Genomic DNA, 23,756 nt, shown 5'->3' on the forward strand with positions numbered 1-23,756 from the left:
ATCACGGAGCTCTAAGTTACAAATTCTGAACTTGAGGAGAGTGTTCTCGAGCTTCCGTCCTTCAATCAGTCTCCCCTGCACGTACGTCCGCTCGTATTTACGTGGTAGGAGAAAGAAAAGGTCACCTCAAGGTTGTTCCCATCCTGACACAGCGTGTCGGGCACTGCGCCCTAAACAGAGGCCCATGTCCCCACCGCTCCTGAGGGGCAAGGACGCCGAGGCCGACCCCCGCCGTGTGGTGTCCACCCCTTGGCCCATGGAGGCTGACGCCGCCCAGTGCAGCCAGCCGGTGGCGCACAGAGGAGGTGTCCCTGGCTTTCTGGAAGACGGGTCTAGTTCTGCTTGTAATAAAACAGAACCAGAGCCCAGACAACCGCCTCTGGGGTCAGCTGTCCCCGGGGAAGGACGGGAGGAGGCCTGGCCCTTGCGGACGGCAAGAGGGCTGTAGAGGTCAGGCCCTTGTCCTGGAGGGTCTCACGGCCACTCTGCGCTGCGGCGCCTCTCTCCCCCGGTGGCTGGCTTGTCTAATGAGGGCTGTGTACCTTCTGAGAGGGAGGAAATGTCCCGGGCTGCAGCCGGGCATCTCCCACAGGGGAGGGGAAGGGTGTGGCTGCGTGATCTCAGCAGGCCCCGACACCCCCTCAGCCACCAGCACCCACCAGACAAATGCTCGGCCCCTCACGGACCCGCCGGGGCCTCAGCGAGCCGCACCAACCTCTCTAAAGCAACGGCAACACGCACCTGGGGACGCTGGTGAGGTAGGTCATGACATTCTGGAACTCCTTGTCCGGGACGTCGCTGAAGGCCGGGTAGTCCGGGAAGGTGATCACGGGGCTGCCGTCCTGCCCCCGCCCACCTGCGGAGAGAGCAGAGGCGGCTCTTAACACTGGGTCCCACTCCCCCCGTCAGCAGATTTCACATAAGCACCGAGTAGTTCACCTAAAATGGACGGCGTGTTCTCCAACGTTATATATTTTTATTATGAAAGAAATGCGCGCTATTGAGGGACATATTTGGAACGTACACAAAAGTGAGATGAATTAAATAGTCACTCATTACCTGCCACCATCACATGCACACGTTTCCCTCCAAACCTTTTTCTGTGCATTTTTCTACATAATTGAGATCCTGTTGAATAAACAGCTGGCATCCTGCCTCTTCCCTAACACTGTGGACTACAGTTTTCTGTGCTGTGCAAATGATGTGACGGTTATTTTAAATATTGTCAAATAGTCCATGCAGGCTGAGCCCTAACGACGCACTAACGCTCGTGTGGGCATCTGGCGGTTTCTCCGACCTTCCACCTGTTACACAATGCTGCTCTGAAGGGAGGTGCACGGTACGGGGAGAGGAGGGTGCAGGCGGTACCAGGGTGGGGCTCTTCCAAGGGAGGGCGCACCTAGGACATTTCACCAGGAAGACAGAGACGGCGCTCGAGGCATCGGCACAGGCGGCTGGGGCGCACCTGGGGGTCAGGGAGGGTGAGCGCAGCCCCAGTCAGACGAGGCCTCGGGGAGGGGCTGAGCTCAGAGAGGAAGGCCATGGGTTCACTCCGGTGCATGTTTGGTCTGAACTGTCCCACGAACAATCCGGAGAGGTAGCGGAGAGGGCAGGAGGTGAGGACAGACAGGAGTCACACGGGCCTGGCTCCAGGCCTCTCTGCGGCCAGTGCCAGGGCGACTGGAGACGGCTACCACTGCCCCTTGAGGGATGGGGTCCATCTCTCTCCTCTTTGAACCCAGTCTGGCCTGATGACCTGTTCTGCCCGTTGACATGGCAGAGTGATGGCCATCACTCCCAAGGCTGGGACGAAAGACACTGCAGCGTCCACCCTCCCGGCTCAGCGCTGCCGCTTGGAAACCAGCCATCACGTAAGCAACAGCCCTGCGTCCACCGTCCCGAGAGGAAGCCCACGTGCCGCCAGGGAGGAAGGGCTGGCGACACGAAGGGGCCCAGAGGCGCCACACGTGTGAGCGAAGCCCCCCAACGTTCCAGCCGCCCCCCAGGTGGGCGCAGTCAGAGAACCCCCCCAGCCAGCACCACTGGGGGCGAAAGATCCACCCAGCCAGCCCTTTCTGAATTCCCCACTCTCGGAATGAAATAAATCAACAAATGGGGGTGTTTCGAGCTAGCTAAATTTTGGGGCAGTCTGCACGGTGACAGGTAACCCACATCAGGGGCCATGGAACCAGGCACTCGCTGCCGACATCCGGTTCACTGAGAAGACGGGCATTGCACCTGCAAGAGGCCACACTGCAGCCTCCCGCTGCCCCACGTGCTCACAGGGGCCTGTTTCCCCAGGCCCTTTTCAGGTGATTTTGTGCCTTTTACCTAATTACTGCGAAGTCTGGAAGCTACAAGCGTCGATGGAAGCTGAAGTAATTACCCTGCAAAACCAAACCCCACAGAGTGCCAGGTCTGTAGAAGCCAAGACGGCAGGTTGCTCCTGACGGGAGACGGCCATCAGAAGGCAGGACGTCCCCAAACTGCAAACCTGACTGTGGGGGGGACGGGGTCAGGGCTCACCCCAGCACTGATGCCCACACCACGCAGAAGGGACCTGGGTGGGGCAAGGACGTGAGGCGGAACCACTTGCGGAGGCACCTTCCCAGGAGAGGACGTGTCCACCACGTCACTGGGGCTGACACGCGGGCCCAGCGAGTCCCGGGGCAGCAGCGGGAGTCAGCAAATACGATTAAAACAAAGCCCTGCTCCTGTCATTTCATTTCAGAGGGGGCTGCTGAGAGCCTGAAGGGACGGCCGTCATGGGACTAAGCGCACGGCCTGCGGGGTGACCGTTCTGAGCAGGGGTCTGACTGTGTGGCGAGATGTGTGAGGCGACTTCCACCAGGACCCTCGGCAGAGGAGAAGGCGGGGCACAGACTCCGAGATAAGAAGACTCGGATTCTCAGCAGACAGTCGTGTCGTTTTCTGTTCTGGTTAGTGATGGACGAAGCCCCAGAGGCTGCTGGGTGAGGGGAATGGTGGACAGCACAGGAGGTCAGACCAGAGTCCCTCCTGGAAACAAGCCCGAGGCCCACACTGTCCAGCGAGGAGCTCCCGCCCCTCGTTACTGAAGAAGCCGAGTCTCGGGGATGCCGGTGGTGGGTGGTATGGGAGCTCAGAGCAAGAACACGGGCTCCGGCCAGTGAGAAACAGCTCCGCAGGGGAAACTTGAATTCGAAATTTCCCGAGGCAGCCGGGCCACAAGCCGTCCCTCAGGCAGGAGGTGGCCTGATGGGCCCGATCACAAGGACAGCCCCCGCTGTCCACTCAGGACCTTCTCACTCTGTCCACACCAGGGGTGCTCAGCCCCAGGGACACTGGCAACATCGGGTCACGGTTTCGGTCATCACACTGATGGGGGTGCTGGCACCCATTGGGTGGAGGAGAGGGGTGCTGCTCCTTGTCCTACAGCGTGGAGACGGCCCCCAGGGAGAGTGATCCCGCCCGATGTGTCATCGGTGCCCTGGCCGAGGAGCCCTTCACTTCAACCTTCCTACACGGACATCCCGGGCACAGGGGGACATCCTGGGCAGGGGGGACATCTGGGGCAGGGGGGACATCCCGGGCAGGGGGGGACATCCCAGGCAGGGGGGACATCCTGGGCAGGGGGTGAAATCGCAGCCAGGAGGACAGTGGTTTGGGCCCAGGTGGGCCAGTGAGGGCAGTGATAGCTGCCCGGAGTCTCCTTATATTAAAGGCAGAGCACCCCGATTTCCTGATGGATGGGAGGAGGAGGACTCCCCCCGGGTTTTGTTGAGCGACCTGCACGGTTTCCATGATCTGTGATGAAGACCCAGGACCATCCAGGCTTGTTTCAGACATTTAAGCTTAAGACATTGTGTTCGTTTTCCAACAAACTCCCACAAACTTGGTGACTAAACCAGCACCACGGTCAGCTCACTGCGTAGGTCAGGAGTCACGGCTTGGCTCAGCGGTCCTCTGCTCAGGGTCTCGTTGGCCAAAATCAAGGTGTCGGCCGGGCCTGTGGTCTCATCTGAGGTCGTCTCCCGGGGGCTTGTTCAGGTGTTGGCAGAACTCAGCCCCCGGGCTTGTAGGACTCAGGTCCCCGAGTTCTTGCTGGTGTTGGCCGGGGTGGCTTTCAGCGCCCAGAAGCCGCCCACATTCCTTGCCATGAGGCCCCCTCCGTCTTCAAGGCCGGCGGTGGGGAACCTCGGTCAAGTCAAATCCCTCGTACTTGGAATCCCTGGGGCAGGAGGAGCCTGGTCCCTTTGAGGGCTCAGCTGATTAGGTCAGGCCCACCAAGGGTGATCTTACAGGGAGCTGATTTAGGACCTTAATTACATCTGCAAAATCTCCCTGAGCACCTGGATGATGTTCAAATAACAGAGAAGAGGTGTGTCTGGGGGGCCTTGGGACATCCTGGGGTTCTGCCTCCTCCCCAGGCACCGATGGGGTAACCGCTCAATGCCAAGGGGCACCAGGATTACGACCTGGAGGAAGGTCAAGGTCATGAGTCTGGGTCACCAGTGCACTAAAGCCATGAGCCTTCTGGGGTCTTGAAGGGGTGTGAAGAGGTTGGGGAGACTTGAAGGAGCCGGCAAAGGACAGCAGCTCCTTCCCTACATATTTCGCTGCTGCCAGACATGACCCCAGTCCTGTCTGGGAACTTTCATTCCTCTGAAGGGCACCCTGCTTTCTCTCCTTCCTCCATGAGGCCGGAGGCCAGAGCCCCTCACAGCGATGGCTCCACCGTGAAAACTCAATGACATCGTCTCACTGCTGACAGATCTCGGAGGCTCCCTGTTCCTACCCACGATCCTCAGCTCTCACTGAGGCACGAGAACCCCAGGGCCACACCTCGGGTCTGCACGTCAGGGGGCAGGCCGGCCTGAGAGCAGCTCCTGGCACTGGGGGCCAGGCAGGCGGGCCAGGGCGGCCCTGGGGGTGCAGGGCTGGCTCTCGGGGTTCAGGAGGGAACCCCGACCCACCGGCCAAGGGGAAAGGAGCAGCTGCAAGGGGGCCGAGGGGAGGCAGAGGCTGAGCCGAGAACACCTGCCTCCTCAGGAGGCCCCTCCTCACCAGCGTAAGGAGCGTGTGTGCATCTTTCCCCAAATGAGCCCTGGCGGGAAGGCTCGCCCGGTCGGAGGGGTGACCGCGCAGCTCCGAGGGCCAGCTGCTGCCGGTGCAACTATCACACCCTTCGCAGCCTCGACACACCAGCACCGTCCAGCAGCCAGGGTCGCGCAGGACGACATCCCTACAGGGCGGAGGTGGAGCCTGGGCCTGAGAGGAGGGCAGCAGCCGGACGGGGAAAGGGACGCAAAGTGACCCCAGGACAGGCCCGTGGGACACGCCAGCCCCTTGCCCTCGCCGGCCACACTCTGGGCCCTCTCCCCGGGGCCGCAGCCGCAGAGCTCGACGTGCTGGCTCGAGAGGCCCCAGCCCTGGACGCTGCAAGAAGGTCACTGACTGTGCCACACCCCCGTTCCTGCTTGACCTGTTGTGGGAAAGTGCCAGATTCCGGGAGACCAGAGCCAGGAGCACTGGGGCTGCGTCCCTCTTGGGACCCCGACTGACCGGCTCTCCCTGAGGCTGCCTGCCGGCTAGGGCTGAGCCGCCCTCCCCACGGGCATCATCGAAGCACCCCGGGCCTTCAGTGAAACCCAAAGCAGCCTGCCGGTAAGGAATGTTCCAGTTCCCACCACGTGGAACGGGTCCACTAAGGTCACGGAGAACCGAGGGGAGGCCCACCACCCTGCTGTGCAGGCCCTCCCTCCTCCCCCGGCCACGCTCCCAGCCACGCACTCACCAGACAGGTAAGCAAAGCGCTTCTTCAGCTGGTCCTGGATGTCGGCGGCGCAGAGCGGGCTGATGTCCTGGTGCATGATTTCATCTGGGGGGAGAGCAGATGGACACACTGTCATTTGGAGGAAACTCGGCCTCGCCTGCTACAAGTCTGGGTCAGCCCTGCCAGCCGCGCACACCAGCAATCACCTAAGGGGGCCAGCGGTCACGTGCCTGGAAAAAGGAATTTCAGTTTCCAGCATGCAGAAACCTTTGTTTCTCCGAGGACAAAAAGCTGTGTGCTGAGTGATTCATCAACATTTAAAATGTGGTGTGTCAGAGGCACAGAGGGAGAGGAGGGAGGGACAGGCAGGCAGAAGGGGAGGCCCGGGGAGCCGGGTCAGCTGGGACGGGAGGCTGGACTCGGAGACAGCGCCGAGAACAGACATACTGTGGTCTGAGTCTCCATGGCGTTTGGGAAGTGGTCCAGGCAACTCGGGGGCCTCACCTGCTGCCTGTGCCAGGACTTGCTGGTCAGGGAGGAAACCAGGTCTCTGTGGCGGGTCCCCAGCCTCCAGACACACACCAGGAACAGGCAGAGGTCTGCGCCACACACGGGGCCCCGCTGCCGCCTGACACTGAGGACAGCACCGAGCCGAGTCCCTGAGCCTGACACCGACGGGGAAGACGGCTCAGCAGTCTGCAGGCCCCACGTTCTAGATCAGGGGTCTGGGAATAACTTGGCCACACCTCCAGCCACACCCTGGAGGCATCGACCAGCAGCAAGAAGGTTTGCAAGACCCTAGGGAAAAACCTCCATTAAAGACGTGTAGCCACCGCAGAGCGGGCGACGCTGCGCGTTGGCAGGGGACCCAGGAGCTGGATGTGCTTCGGTGTCTGCGGGACTTCTGCGTGTCTGGTCAACGCCAGGCTAGCTATCGTGTGATTTATGGCCAATGTCTTATGTCACCAGACCCCAGCTGTACAGCGAAACGTGCAGTCCTCAATATTAACACAATTTCCCTAAAGAGACTTGCGACTCACGTTGACGACCTGCAAGTGGTTTAAAAGGTGAATTCTTCTACACGCAGTTTAGGACGCAGGCCTCCAACAGCCTGGACGTGTGCGTCATGGAGATCTTTTACCCTGAAAATTCAAGTGGAGGCAGCAAAACGTTATCGGCTCTGATCAGCCTCGACCCTGCTCTTCTGGTCTTGCCGACGAGCAGTGTAAACAGGTGACACAGTCAGACGCGCAGGCAGGCCCCAGAGATCCTGGCAGTGTCACCTGTGGAAACGCCAACTGCCACGACCCGCCCGCTCTGGACGCCGCCTGTGTTGATGAGGAGGTGACCGGGCCAGTGTCCCTGGGCCTGCAAGGGCGCCTCAGGACGGCCGTGGCATTCGGGGTCAGGAAATGAGTGGCAGTGAAGGCTCGTCAAGCTCAAAGGGTGAGGACCTCGCTGCCCCCACCACGGACAGCTCGGGGCGCGGACGCCTCCCAGCGAAATGTGTCAGGACGACTTTCTCGTGGGAGAAAACAGGGTTGGAAACAACGCTGGAGGAGAGCCTGAACTGTTGGTTTAAACCCAGATGAGGTGACCGGCCGTCCACACCTCACCGGTGTGGAATGTTCGGGGCGACTGATGCACAGCCGGGACGGGGCTGGAAGCTCAGACCCTACGCTGTGTTTCCCTTCTCTCGACTCACCACCTGGTATGAAACCTGTACTCCTTTTCCTCAGACTCAACCTCTGCAACCCGGAGAAGCACGTCATCGACGCTCAGACCCGGGAGACAATCCAGGGCAGCGGAAAACGGCAGGGACACAGCGGGCGGGCAAGCCCTCTAACAAGCAGGGACCCCGTGTCAGTGTCAAGGCAGACCCCAGAGAATCTGCCCCGGATCTCGATCTCCCGCCAGGACTCAACGCCAGACTTCACCAGAGGAAAGAAGACGACACGTGCAAGACACTAACCGCGGGAAGGTCCACGTCGTCCTGAGACGACTCTGATGGCAGAGCCTTTGACGGAGCCACTCCTCTCATCAGGAAACTCACTGAGGGACACCACGGGCTACCTGTTCTCTGTCCAGCTCCCCCGATGGCAGACAGTGTTCCCGCGTGTGCGAGAGGACTGAGATTACCAACCCTTCCTGTACTTTGTGACACAGCAACAGGCTCACGGGCTGGACTGCCGTCACTGTGAATTTGGTTCCACTGAGGCACATCTACGGGCCTCCTCACCCCCCATCCTCTCCAGGCACTGGCCACCTCACACTCTCAGAGTTCCTCAAATGGGCTGAGGTCCTTGCAGCCTCAGGGCCTTTGCACAAGCTGCCTCTCTGTAACGCTTTCCCGTCTCTGTCTGCCAGTCTAATCTCACTCACTTTCCAGCTGAGAGGTCACCTCTTCAGGGAGGCCTTCTCTGCCTCCTAGCCTGGGCATGGGCCTCATGGCATCTACCTGTCCCCCGGAGCACCCACCACACCACTCACAGCGTCCAACCCCCAGGTCCGGCCCAGTGGCTCCCATGGTGGGAGATCCAAGAATTCTTGCTGAGCGAACGAAGCAGAGGTGAACGGGAGGAAGACGTCCTGAACAGCACCGAGAATCCAGCTAACTTGGCAGTTCCTCCTCCCGTGCACAGAGGCTGGTCCCGTGCTTCTGTCTGTTGAGGCCCTCGGAGTGCAAAGCCCACAGACCGCCGACCACTGCAGGGCGTCGACCCGCAGTGTGGGCCACGGAGCCCAACACTGTGTTTTCTGCAGCACAACTAACTCTGAGATTGTGCCTTAGACCAAATCCCCATTTTAGGTTTGAAAAACAGGGTTACTCAGGGGCCAGCCCAGTGGCGTAGTGGTTAAGTTCACTCGCTCTGCTTTGGCGGCCAGGGGTTTGAAGGTTTGGAATCCCGGGCGTGGACCTACACACCACTCATCAAGCCACACTGTGGCGGCGTCCCATGTAGAAAATAAAGGAAGATGGGCACGGATGTCAGCTCAGGGCCAATCTTCCTCACCAAAATAAATAAATAAATGAATAGATAGATAGGGTTACCCTATGCACAGAGTACGCTGGAAACTGCACAAAGGCGGGTCATACAGCTGGACGATATGAAAATAATTTCCATCTTAAACAGCCACTGGCCGCTCCTCGTAAAGCTGAAAATAATTAAGGAGGTTTTCCGACTGGTGTTAAGGCCCGTGGCTTCCGCTGTCACGTGGCGCCCTCTGTGGACAGCGGGCTCCGGAGCACTGTGCGCACGGGGCGTGGCCTCCACCTGCACCTGTAATTCTTCGTCCTCCTGCCTCCCTACCCTCACTCGAGGACGGCGCGATTTTGCTCTTTGCGCTGATAGTTTGCTCAGGGCCCTTGTCCACCGTATGCAATTTTGTGGCAGAGTTACATTGAGACCCAGTTCAGAAGGAGAGGGAGGAGCGTGATGGGGACACCAGCGAGCTCCCACCCCGAGGTGCCTCCTCTGCCATGTGTCGTCGGGGGCTCCGGCGTCAGAGGTCTGGGGCAGGAAGCAGGGTCACCCCACCCGCCAGTTCAACGAGAGGGTCAGGCAGGGCCCGGCTCCCTCACAGAGCCGCTCTGTGCAAGCACAATGCCTCCCAGATAGCTAACCACCCGTCTCCACATTCCTGTCTCGGCAGATGTGAATGGGGGCTCCCGGGCAATTATCCCCTTGAGGTTAAGAGGGGCCTCGAGTCAGAGGGCGGGAGAGGACAGCACTTCCCTTCCGGTCCCCCACAGGGCAGTGGGAACCGGACCAGGCACAGGGGGCAGCAGAGACAGGGGGACCAGGTGTGGGGTTCACGGGTTGACGTGGCCCCCCGGCACTGGCTCTTGAAGCCCACCTGGAAGGCCGCTCTGTCTGGTGCCCGGCAGGGACAATGGCTGGCTTCCCCCTTCAGCAGGAATACCCCTCAGCTCACACTGTCCTGACCGTCCTGCAACCCAGCTCAACTCCAGACGAGGAGAAACCCCAACTGTGGGAGTTTGTTCACACAAAGTCGAGGCCAGAGGGGAAGAAACCCCAACTGTGGGAGTTTGTTCACACAAAGTTGTCACCCGAATCCAGGCCTGTTTGGACAGCGGTCTCAGCATCCAGGAGGTGGCACTGTTCTTTTATCTTCAGATCTTTTCTGAAGTCCTAAAACAACTGGACTGCCCCAGCAAACTTCCTTCCTCTTGCAAACTGGCTGGAGGATTGGCTTTCTTTTAGGACAACCATTTTGTAGTGGAGACTGGGCAGCATCTTGCCCATCTTGTCCACTGGAAGGGACCTCTGAGTCTCCACTTTGCTCACGAGTGGCCATCTCAGGCAGAGGACACACGCGGTGACCAGGGGCTGGAGCAGATTTAGAGCTGGGTGGGACCCTGAAATCCACTTACAGACGGCAAACATCCCAGGTCAAGGGAGCTCCATTGTGCAAGGAGGAGCTCCCATTCACGCTCAAAGGCCGGTCCCTGCTGTTTACTGGTGACCTCAGCCCTCGCCCGAAGGCAGACAGGGGCTAAGAAAGGCTTCTCAAGGGTCAGCTGGTGAGAGGCCCGGGCCACGAAGTCTGTTACAAGCTAATTCTCTTCCCTCATTTACATCTGCCTGAAAGTCCACCCCCAGTGGCTTCTGTTCATTTTCAAAAGACGACAGTGACGTCTTTCACAGTCCACGGTGGAGAATCAAGCGGGTTACTCCACCACTCACTCGGGTGGGTTCCTACGCAGCCAAGCCCACCCCAGGAATCTCCAAACCAAGAGCGAGGTGTGCGCAGAAGGAGCAAGAAGAGAGGAGGCCGCAGGGTGGAGCCCACATTGAGGGGGGAAGACGTGCCCGTCTCAAGCACCACAGGCCGCCATGGGCGCTGCCCCCAGCCGGCTGTCAGAGAGCCCACAGCTGGGGCAGACGTCTCCGTTCCCATTACAATCTACGGGAGGGCCTGCGATGCCATCGAGACGTCTGGGATCTGCCTGGCTCGGCGCTGGCCTCTCGCAGCGTCTCCTGGACATTTCCAGTGGTCACTCGTCGATCAGGCATAAACATTTCACGTCACATACAAAGCATCGTTCATTCACGTAGTTCACCGAATGTTCTCTCTGACATCTCAATCTCAGAGAGCGGATCTGCACAGACTTTAAAATGAAAGCCTCCACATGAAAAGAGGCTTGACCGAAATCGTCATCAGGAAAAGCCCCTTCCCCTCCGTGGAGGCGTCGGTTCACAGGCATCCACTTGGGGAGATCAGGAGGCGGGACAGAACTGGAACTCCCCCGTGTGGGCGTGGGGCCAGCACACCAGGCAGACCCCACTGGAAGCACTTTGGGGCACGGTCTCCACCTGAGTCCAGTGAGCCTCCGCACAGCAGTCTCCAGATCTGTGTCTTCCCAGGCTGCGCCCACTGCCTGCGTCGGCGGCCACTGAGCCGGCGCAGGACTCTAGGGCCTCGGTGAGGCAGGCTCGCAGATGGACAGGAAGCTCTATCTCCTCGTTGCCCCTGGTGCTCCCTGTCCTGTGCCCCCACGCCGGCCCCGACCCACTCAGGGGACTTCAGGCCGGGCAGGGGTCGCCCCACCAGTGATGACTGATGCTGAGGACACACCCTCCTTCAGTTTGACCGGCAGCAGACCAGGTGGCACACCTGGGGACACGAGGACGATGCATTTTCACCTGCCCGCTCACCAAACCCATTTCATGAAGGGTTTCTGCCCCCAGAGAAGACCACCCAGGGAGCAGTTCCAGCCAGATGGGCCTCAGGTTCCTCCCTCCCCAGCCACAGCGGGCCGGGCTCTGCACAGAGCCCTGGACACGAAGCTCCTACACACACCTCACACCCCGGCTGTGGACATTCACACCACGCACTCCAGAAACAAATTCTTAACAAACAGCTTTGGGAACCGTGCCCCATGGGAGTTAACTGCCGTACCTCTGCCCAGGTCCCACGTCAGCAGGGCCACGGCAGGCACCCGGCTGAGACACCACTTGCCTCCGTCTTTGCCAACGGCAGACAACCGAGCCCCACGACCCTCAGAGTCCTCCTCAACAGAGGCTCCGGGCAGCTGGACGGGCACACAGAAACAGCAGGCAGGACAAGGCCCTGCCCCGCCCGAGCGTGAGCATCGCCCACCCTACCAGCACGGCGTCTCTTTCCAGGGGCTCCGACTCCCGCTGCAGGGGGCTCTGGGGTCAAACTCCCAGAACAGCATTTCTCTGCACGTCCACAGGGCCTCCCCACAGTCGGGGACAGGAGGGCCCTGCAGTCCGACAAGCTCGGGAAACGCCACAGACAAACCTCCTGTCTCAGAGGCTCCGAGAGGGCAGCCGTGCCACCTCAACCTTAACAGACACGGATCTTTCTGGTGGGGAGGAGGGTGCACGTAACACCTCCCACCTCCTGCAGGATTAACGTTGAAACCATGCACTTGGGGAAACGCTTCTCTAGCTGGTCCTTGTTAAAACGAAGAAAATCCAACACAGCACCCGCTGAGCCAATGGCCGGGTTAAAGTAAAAAAAAAACCCACCAAAGTCTTAACCAAGGAAGCAAGTACGTCATGAACTTCTCCACCGTGACCAGCTGGCATAACGCAAAGTACAAGAGAAATGTGGGAATTTCTTAAACTCAGGCTGTCTGGAGCAACTAAATTATGTTTTAATTGGTTCACATAGGAAATCTTGAACCGTAGTAGAAACAGTAGTCACAGTACAACTGTGACTACGTACTTTTATGGATCAATGCATTTAATTGTCACAACTTCCCAAGAGGTGGGAATATTATGATCCCATTTTTGGGATGAGCACACGAAGGCACAGAGGGGTCAAGTGACTGCCTGAGGCCACACAGCAGTGACGGGGTGATTCCAGGTGCAGCAGCTCAAAGAAGGAGGGGCGAGGGTGCCAGCCAATGAGGTGGGTGACTCTCAGGGGTGGGGTTTAGCAAACACAGCAGCTACGAGGGTTCACTTCTAACCTGGGGGGAGGCTTGGCTAGAGAGCGTGGAGAAGAGCTCAAAGTAGCTGAACAACAGGAGAAGCGGGTGCCTGGAGCCCACCTCACGTGCCACGTGGGTTACAGGGACGGCAAATTGCAGGGTCCTCACTCCCCGTGACATTTGATTCTGCGTCCACGGCCAAAGAAACAACCTCAGCAATCAGCAGAGGCATTTTACATCATCTCGCACTTTCATGTCAATTCTCCTCCTTTAGAGTCTGTAGAATGCTGACTCAGGATCTTACACTGACTCTCCGCTGGGGCGACCAGGCTGTTGGTGACCGGGGAGTGCCGAGTCGCTAAGCCCGTGGACGGCTGCTGCGGCGTGGGGTGGGGCCCCCACTCCCCAGAAAGCCACAGGACGCAGACAAGTGAGTTAACTGTCAGTGTCCTTTAGCTTGAAAACTGACTGCACATTGTCCCAGGTTCACAAAGACGTGCTGTGTGCAGAACAGCTCTCGCCTTTGTGCAAGCCTCTCTGAGTTGCTCTGACAAGGCACTGGAACCCAGAGGCTGCCTTTCACTGTGCTGAATCACCTTTATGCACAGGGATCCCTGGTTTCCTGGAAGTGGGCCAGTGCTCGGAGGCAGTCAGGAGCTGTGTGACCTCGCGCACGTTAGTTAACCTCTCTGAGCTGGTCTCCTCTTCTGTAAAATCAGGATAATCGTGGCACTCAGCTTGTGCATTGAGTGGACACTTACAGTGCAGTGTCTGGCATGCAGTGGGTATTTAATTGTCACTAATGCCCAGGGATGGACGGTCTGCCCTGTGCCCGGGCCAGCATCATGTCACCACTGCTGTTTGACTTTGGTCCACTGAGACCCGCCAGCCATCTGCCAAGGAAGGAAGCGTTCGTCAGGTGGGCAGGTAAGGTGGGCGGAGAACTAGCAGGACTTGGAGGGCGTGCACTAAAACCCCCTCCAACTGCGTGCGTCGAATCTGAGGGTCCACACGTCGAGTGTCAGCATGAGACATCTGGGGGCCTTTCATCACTGACAACAGTTCTCTGCGTGACGTCTGTGCTGGTCCCGAGACCGGGCGAAATACCTCACGGGGGTCAGCCCACGCGGCCCCGACAAACCCACACGACGGCATCACCATCGCGAGTTTCCCGCTGAGGAGACCGTGGTGCGGGGCAGAGCCAGCTCAGGCCCACCCAGATTTCGGAGCTGGCGCTCCCCACTGGCCCCCAGAGCTGGCGAGCTCCGGACAGGGGGATGGGACGGATCCAGGCAAGAGGCGTGTGTGTGCGAGCCAGCCTCGGAACGCCAGATGGCGGGATGTGTCTTCTCCCCTCCTAGGCCAGACGTCACTTAACACCCTGTTCCTTCAACGGGCAACAACCTACGGAGGGAAGTAATGCTCCAGACGTTCTGTCTTTCTCCTGGGGCCCACAAGCCTGAGAAAATCTGGCTAATTCAGTGAACATTGCCGCTTAAATACCCATGCCCACCAACCGAAGTCCCTGGAGAAAAGAGCAGGTCTTGTGCTCAGCAAGGCCAGACCTCCACAAAGCTGAACTGTGTTGCCCATGGCCCAGGAGACGATGTCCCACATCCCTGTGGGGGCTCTGCCCCTCCTCCGAGCATCTCCCCTTGGTGCCCAATTAGGAGGGACATGCCAACTGTGTTGTTTGTTCAGTCTACACAGCAGAGCATCCTGCAGGCCTTGCCTGCAGTGCAGCCAGTGGGGTGCAAATAAGCCGTCCACGGGATGGGACAGGGTCCAGATGAGAAAGCCACCAGGACATTCCAGTCCCCCAAAGGTGACAGGGGATGGAGCTGCCCACTGTGGCTGGTCCAAGGACGTGGGGCTCACGCTGGCCTGACCTCCACAGGGAGGAAGCGCTAAGCCGCCATGCTGAAGAAAAATGGCCACAGGAGATGGATCCAATAAGCCGGGGCCTGAGAACCCGAGCAGACCCCCAGGGCAGAGGACTGGAGCAAGAAGAAAGTGGGAAGAGCGCCAGTGTGGCCTGAGTTTGCCCACAACCAGCGAGCACGCACCCTCAGGCCAGCCCTCGTGCCCCGGAGCAGTGATGGCGACAGCCGAGACTCCAGGATGCTGGCCGCCTGCTGGTCCCTCTGGAGCACGGCCCAAGTCCCCGCACACCGGTCCCAGAGTGCCCCAATTTCACATTCTGCGGCATCAGCACCTCCAATGACTCAAGGGGCAGGTATGGCTCACACGCCTCACACACGCACACACACACACACAGATACCACACACAAACACCTGCAAACACCATGCACACACGCCCACATGAGCCCGCTCGTATTTGGAAATAAAGCAAATTTCTCTGATAGGATTTTTCTCTTCTTACCCGTTCTAAAACAATCACTTGTCAACATTACAGAACACTAACTGGAAGATCAGGGAATCAACGCCGACAACTCCTACAGGCGTCATGCCCTTCTCCTCTGAGGGCCAAGGGCATGCGGGGCCGGTGCTCACGTGTGTCTTCTGTCCAGGTCTGCTCTCAGAAAGCAACTCGCAGAACACGCCACATGAGAAAGGATGGCGATTCCCATCACCAACACCAAGGTCCTTCCGGAAACTCCAGAAGCTCCCGAAATGCCTCCCCAAACCGCAGACGCGCACATTCATCCCCACTTTCTAAGTACCAAGAATTCTATAAACCTAAAGATGAATAAGAAGTTGCATTAACCTTCACCAAAAACACATCCCCAACAAGCAAAAACAATGACAGGGCCTGAAGAAAGTCAGGCTGCTGGGGCGAAGGGGATGGGGGCGTGCTCTTCTAGTCCTAAGCCCCACCCAGGTGGCACACATGACAGGGTCCCCGTTCACCAGATGGGGTAGCTCAGAGCAGAGCAAGGCACAGGCGCTCCAGGGACTTGCCCCCCCAGGAGCCTGACCTCGGGACCCCGCCCTGCTCGGGCACACACACGGGACAGGGAGAGACATGCAGAGTGTGAGGGAGTGACAGAGACAGAGAGAAAGACAGAGACAGACAGAGAGACAGAGACAGAGAGGGAGGGAGACAGAGATAGAGAGACAGACAAAGACAGAGAGACAGAGACAGAAAGAGACAGAGATAGAGAGAGACAGAGAGACAGAGACAGAGAGGGAGAGAGACAGAGAGAGAGAGAGGGAGGAGAGGGTGGAGGAAGGGAGGGGTGGAGAGAGGCTGGCAGGGTTAGGGTGTGGGGTGATGGGTCATGCACATCCTGTCCCTCACTGATTCCACGAGGGACAGGACAGGCGATATCTGTCCCGGGAATGAGGCAGCGGCTCAAGCCTGCCACCTCACCCAGCGGGGGCTCTGGTGGCCCTGAACACAGGGAACCAGCCCGGGTCTCACCCACGTGACTCTCGTCTCATCCGTCTGCTCTGGGCCCAGCCCATGACTAGCCGGGTACCAACCTTCCCGCCTGGCTTCCTCCCGCCCTGGCTGAGCAGAAGTGAGGAAGATGAGGCCCGTGACCTTGTTTGTAAACAGCAGGCACTAACGAAAGGAAAGTCGGTATGCAGTTACACAAACCTCGGAGAGGCCGTACAAGAGCGCCCACCTGTGGAAGATTCTCGGTATCATCGAAAGAAAGATCCCACCACACGCACCAACACCTCTGTTTCCTCATAAATCAAACAAACTCTTCTTTTTGGCAGGAAAACAGCAAACTGTTTCTAGAGATTGGGGAAAAAGCCCTCCAATGCTTAATGACACCAAACGCCCTCGGGCCATTTATTCGAGAGCCCATTTATCTTAAAAATAAAGTAAGTGTTAGAAAAACTAAGAGTTTTTAAGGGAAAGCCATAAGAATTAAAACTAATTTCTAGTTAGGAAAACAAATGGGCATCTAAAATGATCCCACACGGCCACACTGACAAATTCTCCCCAGACACAACAACAACACACCTGCAGGCAGAGGACCACAAAGGACATCTGGTCGACCCCACAGAACGGGCCACATGCTGGATGAATTTCTAACGTTCCAGACAAGAGCTACGTCTAGGAAAGTACCCTTTTTAGGATCCTTCCGGCATTGTCCCAGTGATACTGAATTCAGATATGAAAGCAAACATTTCCCATATGCACAAGTGCTCACGTTCCAGGTTTAAAAATGAGCGACTGCGACTTTCCACGGGGCCACCTAAGCATCCATAACCCCCCGAATCTTATCTGCTGGGGGAAATTCATTTACTTAGCCATTATTTACACACCCAGTCTCTTCGCTGTAAAATTGGAAATTTTAGATGTTTATTAGTTGCCACTGATAGCTAAGGTTTGACTGATTCGTTAAAATTTACAAAAATACTTATTTAATGAATTATTCATCAATCCTTGGCAGAAGTACCTGCCAGAAAATGTACTTATGACAAATTACTTCAAAATGAGCATGCTCCCATCCTCAGAAACACAACCAGGAAACCCACACCGTCCCCTCTGCTGGGGCCCAGGGCAGGGCCCATCCCAGGGTCTTTGTCCTCGGTCACCAAGGGCATCTCAGAAGCGCCCAGCCTCCGACTGAGACGGGAGCAGGGACGACACCTGAAGACCACAGAGACCACCCCAGGACGGGCCGCTCTCGGTCCACAGGCTGGGACAGTCCAGTCCCAAGTCCTGCTCCCCCAGAGAGCCCTTTGCCGGCGTGCAGTGTGCACGGGAGCCATGGGGACAGTGCTGGCCCGGAGTCACCACCAGGGACCGCACCCCTCCCACCCAACAGGATCCACGGCTCCCTCCTGCGCAGCACGAGTGTCTACTGGAAGCTCGAACAAAGGAGCCCAGCGGGAGCTCACTCCAGCTTCCAGGGTGCGCCACGGCTGTGCCCCTTTATTCCGAGGGCAGGCACAGTGGGGCAGCTCTCCAGGGACCCCCGGGTAGGGAGAGAGGCTGGGGGGGGCACAGCCCCACACTGGTCGGTGGCACCCGACACGCCCCCACCCCGAGGAGAGGGACTCCAGCTCCCACCTGCACGGCACCGCCCCAGCCTGGATCCCCCTACAAGGCCAGACCGAGCCCGGTCCGTCTCTGCAGCCGCCTACGTGGGCAACCAGGAGGTCCCGGGCCTCTCTCCCCACCCCCCACCCCACGCACCGTCACCCCCCAGCGAGCGCCAACGCCAGGCTGGCCGCACCTGTGCGCGTCTTCAGGAGGAGCCACAGCCCGGAGATGTCCTGCGCCAGCACAGAGATGAGGCTTAAGGTCATGCTGTGGCCGCCAACGCGCCGGCGTCAGGAGGCGGCGACCGGCCTCCCACAACGCCCATCCTGGGCGCACAAAGGAAGGCGGCCGGGCTCCATCTTTGGACCGCCTGCCGAGGGGATGCGGACCCCTGGGGCTCTGCAGGGCGCAGCCACGGCTCCCCCAGGGACTCGGGCCCGTGGCAGGCTCGGTTGTCCTGCCTGCAGCCGGTTAACTGTTGAGACCCTGGTGACAGCGAGGCTCCTGCAGCAGCAGCTCCATCCCCGAGTCGACCGTCCTGACCCCCCCTGCGGGAGCCCCGGCTCATCCACTAAGCCTGGAGGGCTGCGGAGTGAGGGGGCAGGGACAGCCCCCAGGCACACAGACTGCCCTGCCGCAGGGTCTGGACCTGACACCTCAGGGAGGAGAGTGTGGAGAGCAGGGCGCTGAGGCAGCGACCTGACACTGCTCTTCTGAGTCCGGCCCTCTGTCTGTCCCTGAGTGCCTCTGAAAGCCGTGTGCACACGTTTCATGTGTTCACGTGAGCCAGCAGGCCCTGCACGGCCCGGGGGCTAGGAACATGGAAATGCGATAAGGGGTGACGCCCATGGCGGATCCCTGGAGAGCTCATTAAAACACAGGTTTTGATTCTGCCATGGGGGGGGGGGGCTGAGACTCTAACAAGCTCCCAGGTGACGAGAGGCCGCTAATTGGGGACCAGAGTGTGAGCAGGAAGAGCCGAGGGGCTGAGGGGAGGGCAGGACGGCCCTTTAAGCTGGACCAGGACTGGTTCTGTCACAAGATGAGAGCGCAGAAGCGTTCACGGGCATTGCAGGTTTTGTTCCCACGTCTGCCATTGGAATATAATGTCGTAGACGCGCTTTCCCGCCAGCCTGGGCCCTGGCGGAGACCCCACATGGAGGCTGCGGGGTCGCACACGCTCATGCTATTGGGGGCACTCGCCACTGCGGCAGCAGCTGACACCCCCCGATGCACCTCCCCGCTTCACTCCTGTCACATGGCTCCGGGTCTGACCTGGTCTCTGCTGGGTGGTTCTAATCCTCTTCTCTGACGGCTCCTCCTCAGCCTCCCCCAGCGATGCAGGCAGAGTATTCCACAAACACAGCTCTTACGTCACGGCCCCAGAGACCAGGAACCGAGAGACATTCGAGCAGATCAGGGTGCAAGCGCCTAGCATGGCGGGCGAGGCCCTTCGCCGGGGAGCTGATGCAGCTTCTCCCACGGCAGCTTCGCCCACGTCACCCCACCCCAGCCCCCACACACCACAGGCAGGTCCTTGCCATGCTGAGCACGGCCTTCTCCCGAAACGCGCTCGGAGCTGGCTGGAGTCTGACCTGCAGAGACCGCTGATGGCCAAGCCCGGCTCTCCCTTCCCCTAGTGAGCCCCTGGTGCAGCTCACCATGGCCCTGGGCAGGGCTCCTGGGAGCAAGGGACACCTTGCATATCTAGCACCTGGTAGATGCGCATCGAATGGGTCACGAACAGCCAAAGAAGATGCCTGCTCTGAGAAGGGGGCATCGTGACCACAAGGACGAGAGGTGCCACATGGCAGCAGGAGGGGGCTGCAGTGACACCCACCTAACCACTCATTGGCTTTCTCGCCATGCTCCCCACTCTGTCCCACTGTGGCCAAGACCTCATGTCTCCTAGGCACCCAGTAGGTGCTCAGGTACAGCAGCCACATGGTCACTGTGACTAGACCAGGGTGTCTGCACCCAAGCAGGGGAGGGACGGCTGATGTGCACCAGAGTGTGGTTCCGGCGCTGGGTTGGCTCTTAGGTGGCTCTCTGGTGCCCAGGAGGTCTTTGTGTCCCCCGTCCCAGCAGTCAGTGCCTTGTGTGCTCACTGACATTCCCCACGCCCAGTGCTCGGCCAGTCTCCACCACCACCTGCTGCTGCTCCTCCCCCGAGGCAGCCCGCCAGGGCTTTCTTCTCACTGAGCTGCCAGTTCAAGGACAATCAGTTCTTCTCTCTGGTTTTCAGCTCCACCAGGTGATGTGACCCCTAGAGTGTGGATCAGGTAAGGAATGAACACAAACCAGCCCTCATGGGGAGGGGGTTGGGCAGGCGTGAGGCCAGAGGGCACGCAGACATTTCCGGCAGTCTCCAGGGCCAGATACCAGCTCTGGGGACCGGCTGAGTAGCTGTAGCCCCGCAGAGCCTCAGAGGACAGGGTCCTGGCGTGGAGACACTTTGCACTGTGGGGACAACTGGGCCTGGAGTCGTGCCCTGGACGCATCTGACGCACAGGGCTGGGGGCCTGGCGGGTGGGTCATCACTGGGGGTCAGTGACCATCAGCCCTCACTGGCTGATGATAAGTTAGTCACTCTTCTCAATGACGGCCAGGTCCCACCCCTCGGTTCACGTTTTCCCTCGTCTGACGGGCCGTGGAGCCACCAAGCCAGCGAGCCTCGTCCAGGACGGGAGCCCCGTGCACAGGGCCTGGCTGTTGGGCAAGGAAGGTATTTGCTTGAGATGTAAATATTCTTCAGTGTGTCGGGTCACACGATTTTGTGGAGGTGTGCAGGCTCCCCGGGTCGGCTGCAGGCTGACCCCCCGCCCAGCTGAGCCCAAATATTTACACGAGCTTGGCATTAATCCTTCCTCGTACAGGGATGCAAGAAAAGCTAACCAAAGCATCAAACAGCCTCCTCGTGGGCAAAACCGTGTCCCCTCAAACCTTAGAAAATATTTGTATGACTTTAAAATAGGCTCCAGACCCTGAATTATGCAGAGAGCAGAACCGAAGGGCTGGGCACTCCCGGCCATCTTCTGCTGGATGACACAGCAGGAGGAGCCACCCTTGATCCCCGTGTGCCCCTATTTGCTGAGGCCTCCCTCACCACCTGCCTTGTTTCGTCGTCATGGCAACCCCGAGAGGCAGGTGTCGCTGCTCAGTAAAGCCTCCAGCAGCAGGCGAAGCCGCGCATGGCAGCTACTCAGTCTTCCCCACACCCGCGGGCACAGCTGGCCACCGTCCCGTCCCTGTCCCCCTCCCGTGAACTCACCATCCCCTGCCTGTCCCCCTCCTGTGAACTCACCGTCCCCTCCCTGTCCCCCACCTGTGAACTCACCATCGCCTGCCTGTCCCCCTCCTGTGAACTCACCGTCCCCTGCCTGTCCCCCTCCTGTGAACTCACTGTCCTCTCCCTGTCCCCCTCCTGTGAACTCACCGTCCCCTCCCTGTCCCCCACCTGTGAACTCACCATCCCCTGCCTGTCCCCTCCTGTGAACTCACCATCCCCTCCCTGTCCCCCTCCTGTGAACTCACCGTCCCCTCCCTGTCCCCCTCCTGTGAACTCACCGTCCCCTCCCTGTCCCCCTCCTGTGAACTCATCGTCCCCTCCCTGTCCCCCTCCTGTGAACTCACCGTCCCCTCCCTGTCCTCCTCCTGTGTCCTCACTGTCCCCCTCCCGTGTCCTCCTCCCATGTCCTCCCCACCCTCCTCTCGAGTCCTTGCCATCCTTCTCCATCTCCGCCATCATTACAGCCCTGGTCCTCCTTGCCCCCTGGCTGCTTCCCCTTCGATTGTGCTGCTCCCTGGGGCTCTGCCCTCCGTTCTCGTACCCTGCAGCCTGTCCACTCGGCTCTCCTAAGCAGAACGCATCATCCCTGCCCCCAAGGTCAACCCACAGTCACAGGACAAAAAGCAGGCTTCTGGGGGCGCCGTGCAGGCCCTCAGGCTGACCCCGCGTGGCTGACCTCCCGCTGGCCTTGACCACCCCACCCCCACCTCCCCACTTCTACCATGAGCTCCAGCCGTGCAACACAGCAGGGAACCCCTCCTTGACGCGTGCCCGGGCCTCCCATCCTTGGGCCACGTGCCATCATGGGGTGGGGACCTGAAGGGCGGGCACCCACCACACAGAGGGCCTGGCAGACCAAGTCATCCCCTGGCGCCAGCTCTTGGCACACGCAGCAGCACATTTCCACGCACCCAACCAAGTGACTCTGCAGACTGCATTCTCCAGCTTTAACCTCATGCTGACCGTGGAATCAAGTGGCCTGAGAGAGGACAAGACTCACAGAGGAGGCAGGAACGAACAGAGGACCATGATGTGCTGATAGCATCACTCTCAGAAAGGAAACCATGGGGTTGTCCAGTCAGATCTGGCAAGACGGCATCCAAAAGAATGAAAACTGTCAGGCCAGTGTGTTTAATCCCAGGTGAGAGGCAACCGTATTTCCACTAAGGGGAGGGCATCTTCCAAACAGATCATTTTGGTTGTGCCATTTAAAACTCACACACAAATTACATGTTATAAACCATAATGACCTCAATAAAATAATTAAAAAAAAAACTCACACGCACTAAGGCAAGTTTCCCAACAAAATGATCCAACTGAACAGAGTGAGTTTTGAACCCACGAGACATAAACCACTAAAACATGAAAACGTTATACCTGCTCCTTAGTTTGCAAGAACAACAGACCGGCATTAAGAAAGACAGGAGTTTCCCAGACACTGGGAAGCTGAACTTCAACGACACTGTGTAACTGCTGAAGGAGACTGAAGACTGAGGATGGAGACAGTGATGTGCCCGCCACACGATCCCATTTCAGCAGCGATGGCTGTGAGAACAGTTCACTAAAACCGGGGCTCGCTGAGCACAGAGTCCGGCTTTGATTCGTTCCATCAGATGCAGAAAAACCACGAAGCCTACTGAATCAGACCACGCACATTTAAAACATATTTTTGTAATGAGAGCGAAAATGTTTTTTCATATATTAATAAAATTAAAAAGCCTTAATATTTAACCTGTCATCATGTAAAACCTTTACATCCTGGCGTGTATTCCATAACTGTGTGTGATTGACAAGCAGCCTCACGCAGACGGCAGGTGCACGGACGAGCTTTCCTGATGGAGACGCACAGCCCCGAGGCTTAGAGACCACCCTGGAGGCTCCCGTGCTCTCCCACCACCCTCAGCCTCCCCGTGCCCTTCACCTGGTGAGCAGGAGCCCACCGCCGGGGCCCCAAAGTGGTTCTGACCCCGAGGCAAGGCCTGGACCAACCCCCTTGCCCAGGGACCAGCACTGTCTTGACTCTTTTCTTGCAGAGGATTCGGGAACGGAAGCCAGTCAAACTACCAGCAGTCTTGCCGGCACTGAGTGTTCTGTCTCCTCTGTTTTGCACAGACTCCGTCCCCTGTCCCTCTGAGTGCCACCCTGCCCCAGGTCCCACCTCCTGGCTCGGGGTCCGGCCCCAGGCCCCATGCAGCTCTTTCTTCCAGATTTCTTTTCCCCACCCCCCGAGGATTTCCGCTGGTTTTGTTTTGGTTTGGAGCCTGGACTGCAGGCTCCTGTGACGGCGGGAAGGGGGCTGCCTGCCCCCCACGGCTCCTCACACACATGGCCTATGCACCCGTCGACAGGTCTGGACTCACAGACAGGTGGCCACACCAAAGGCAACAGGGCTCTTCCTCATCTTCAGACCCAAGACGGCTCATGTCCTCCGGGCTGAGTTCACAGCGAGCCTGAGGAGGAGGGAGCCGTGGGCTCGAGGACCTGCAGTGCTGTTGGTCCCATCACACAGTCACGGGCGGCCGACGCAGAGAGCTGTGCTCCGGGTCACGTGGCCAGAAGCCTGTGGCGGGAGCCAGCACGGCCAATCACCATCTCCTCTGCACCCTGGGTTTCCCCTGCAGGCCCCTCTTCCACCAGCACTTCCAGACCAAGCGCAGCCTCGCTGGCTCTGAGCACGCACACGTTGGAGACACTTGCTTCCTGGGACATCGGGGTCACTACTGGCTGCCCAGGGACTTGCAATGGGACACGGGGGAACTCCACTGACCTCTGTCTGTGGGTTCAAGTGGCCAGAGGCGCTGCGGAGCGTCTGACC

The 23,756-nt window shown here is 58.9% G+C and overlaps 1 protein-coding gene across 11 annotated transcripts in view; it reads right to left on the bottom strand.

Annotated features, from left to right (window-relative positions):
- The window catches only part of MCF2L (MCF.2 cell line derived transforming sequence like), a 184,369-nt gene that overhangs the window by 59,386 nt on the left and 101,227 nt on the right, over window positions 1-23,756 (bottom strand). For 9 of the 11 annotated variants that reach the window (XM_087435825.1, XM_087435822.1, XM_087435823.1 and 6 more), the window contains 2 exons: window positions 5,777-5,860; window positions 742-856 (listed from right to left, as the gene is read on the bottom strand). In XM_087435825.1, coding sequence (XP_087291951.1) covers window positions 742-856; window positions 5,777-5,860 — 199 coding nt within the window. Of the gene's footprint in view, window positions 1-741; window positions 857-5,776; window positions 5,861-17,845; window positions 18,360-18,927; window positions 18,946-23,756 lie in introns of those variants that run through there. The other 2 variants (XM_087435828.1, XM_087435826.1) reach the window with 2 other exon arrangements.

This window comes from Ceratotherium simum, chromosome 10 (genome assembly GCF_057802395.1).
Source record: "Ceratotherium simum simum isolate JZ-2026a chromosome 10, ASM5780239v1, whole genome shotgun sequence".
Lineage (NCBI taxonomy): Eukaryota > Metazoa > Chordata > Mammalia > Perissodactyla > Rhinocerotidae > Ceratotherium > Ceratotherium simum.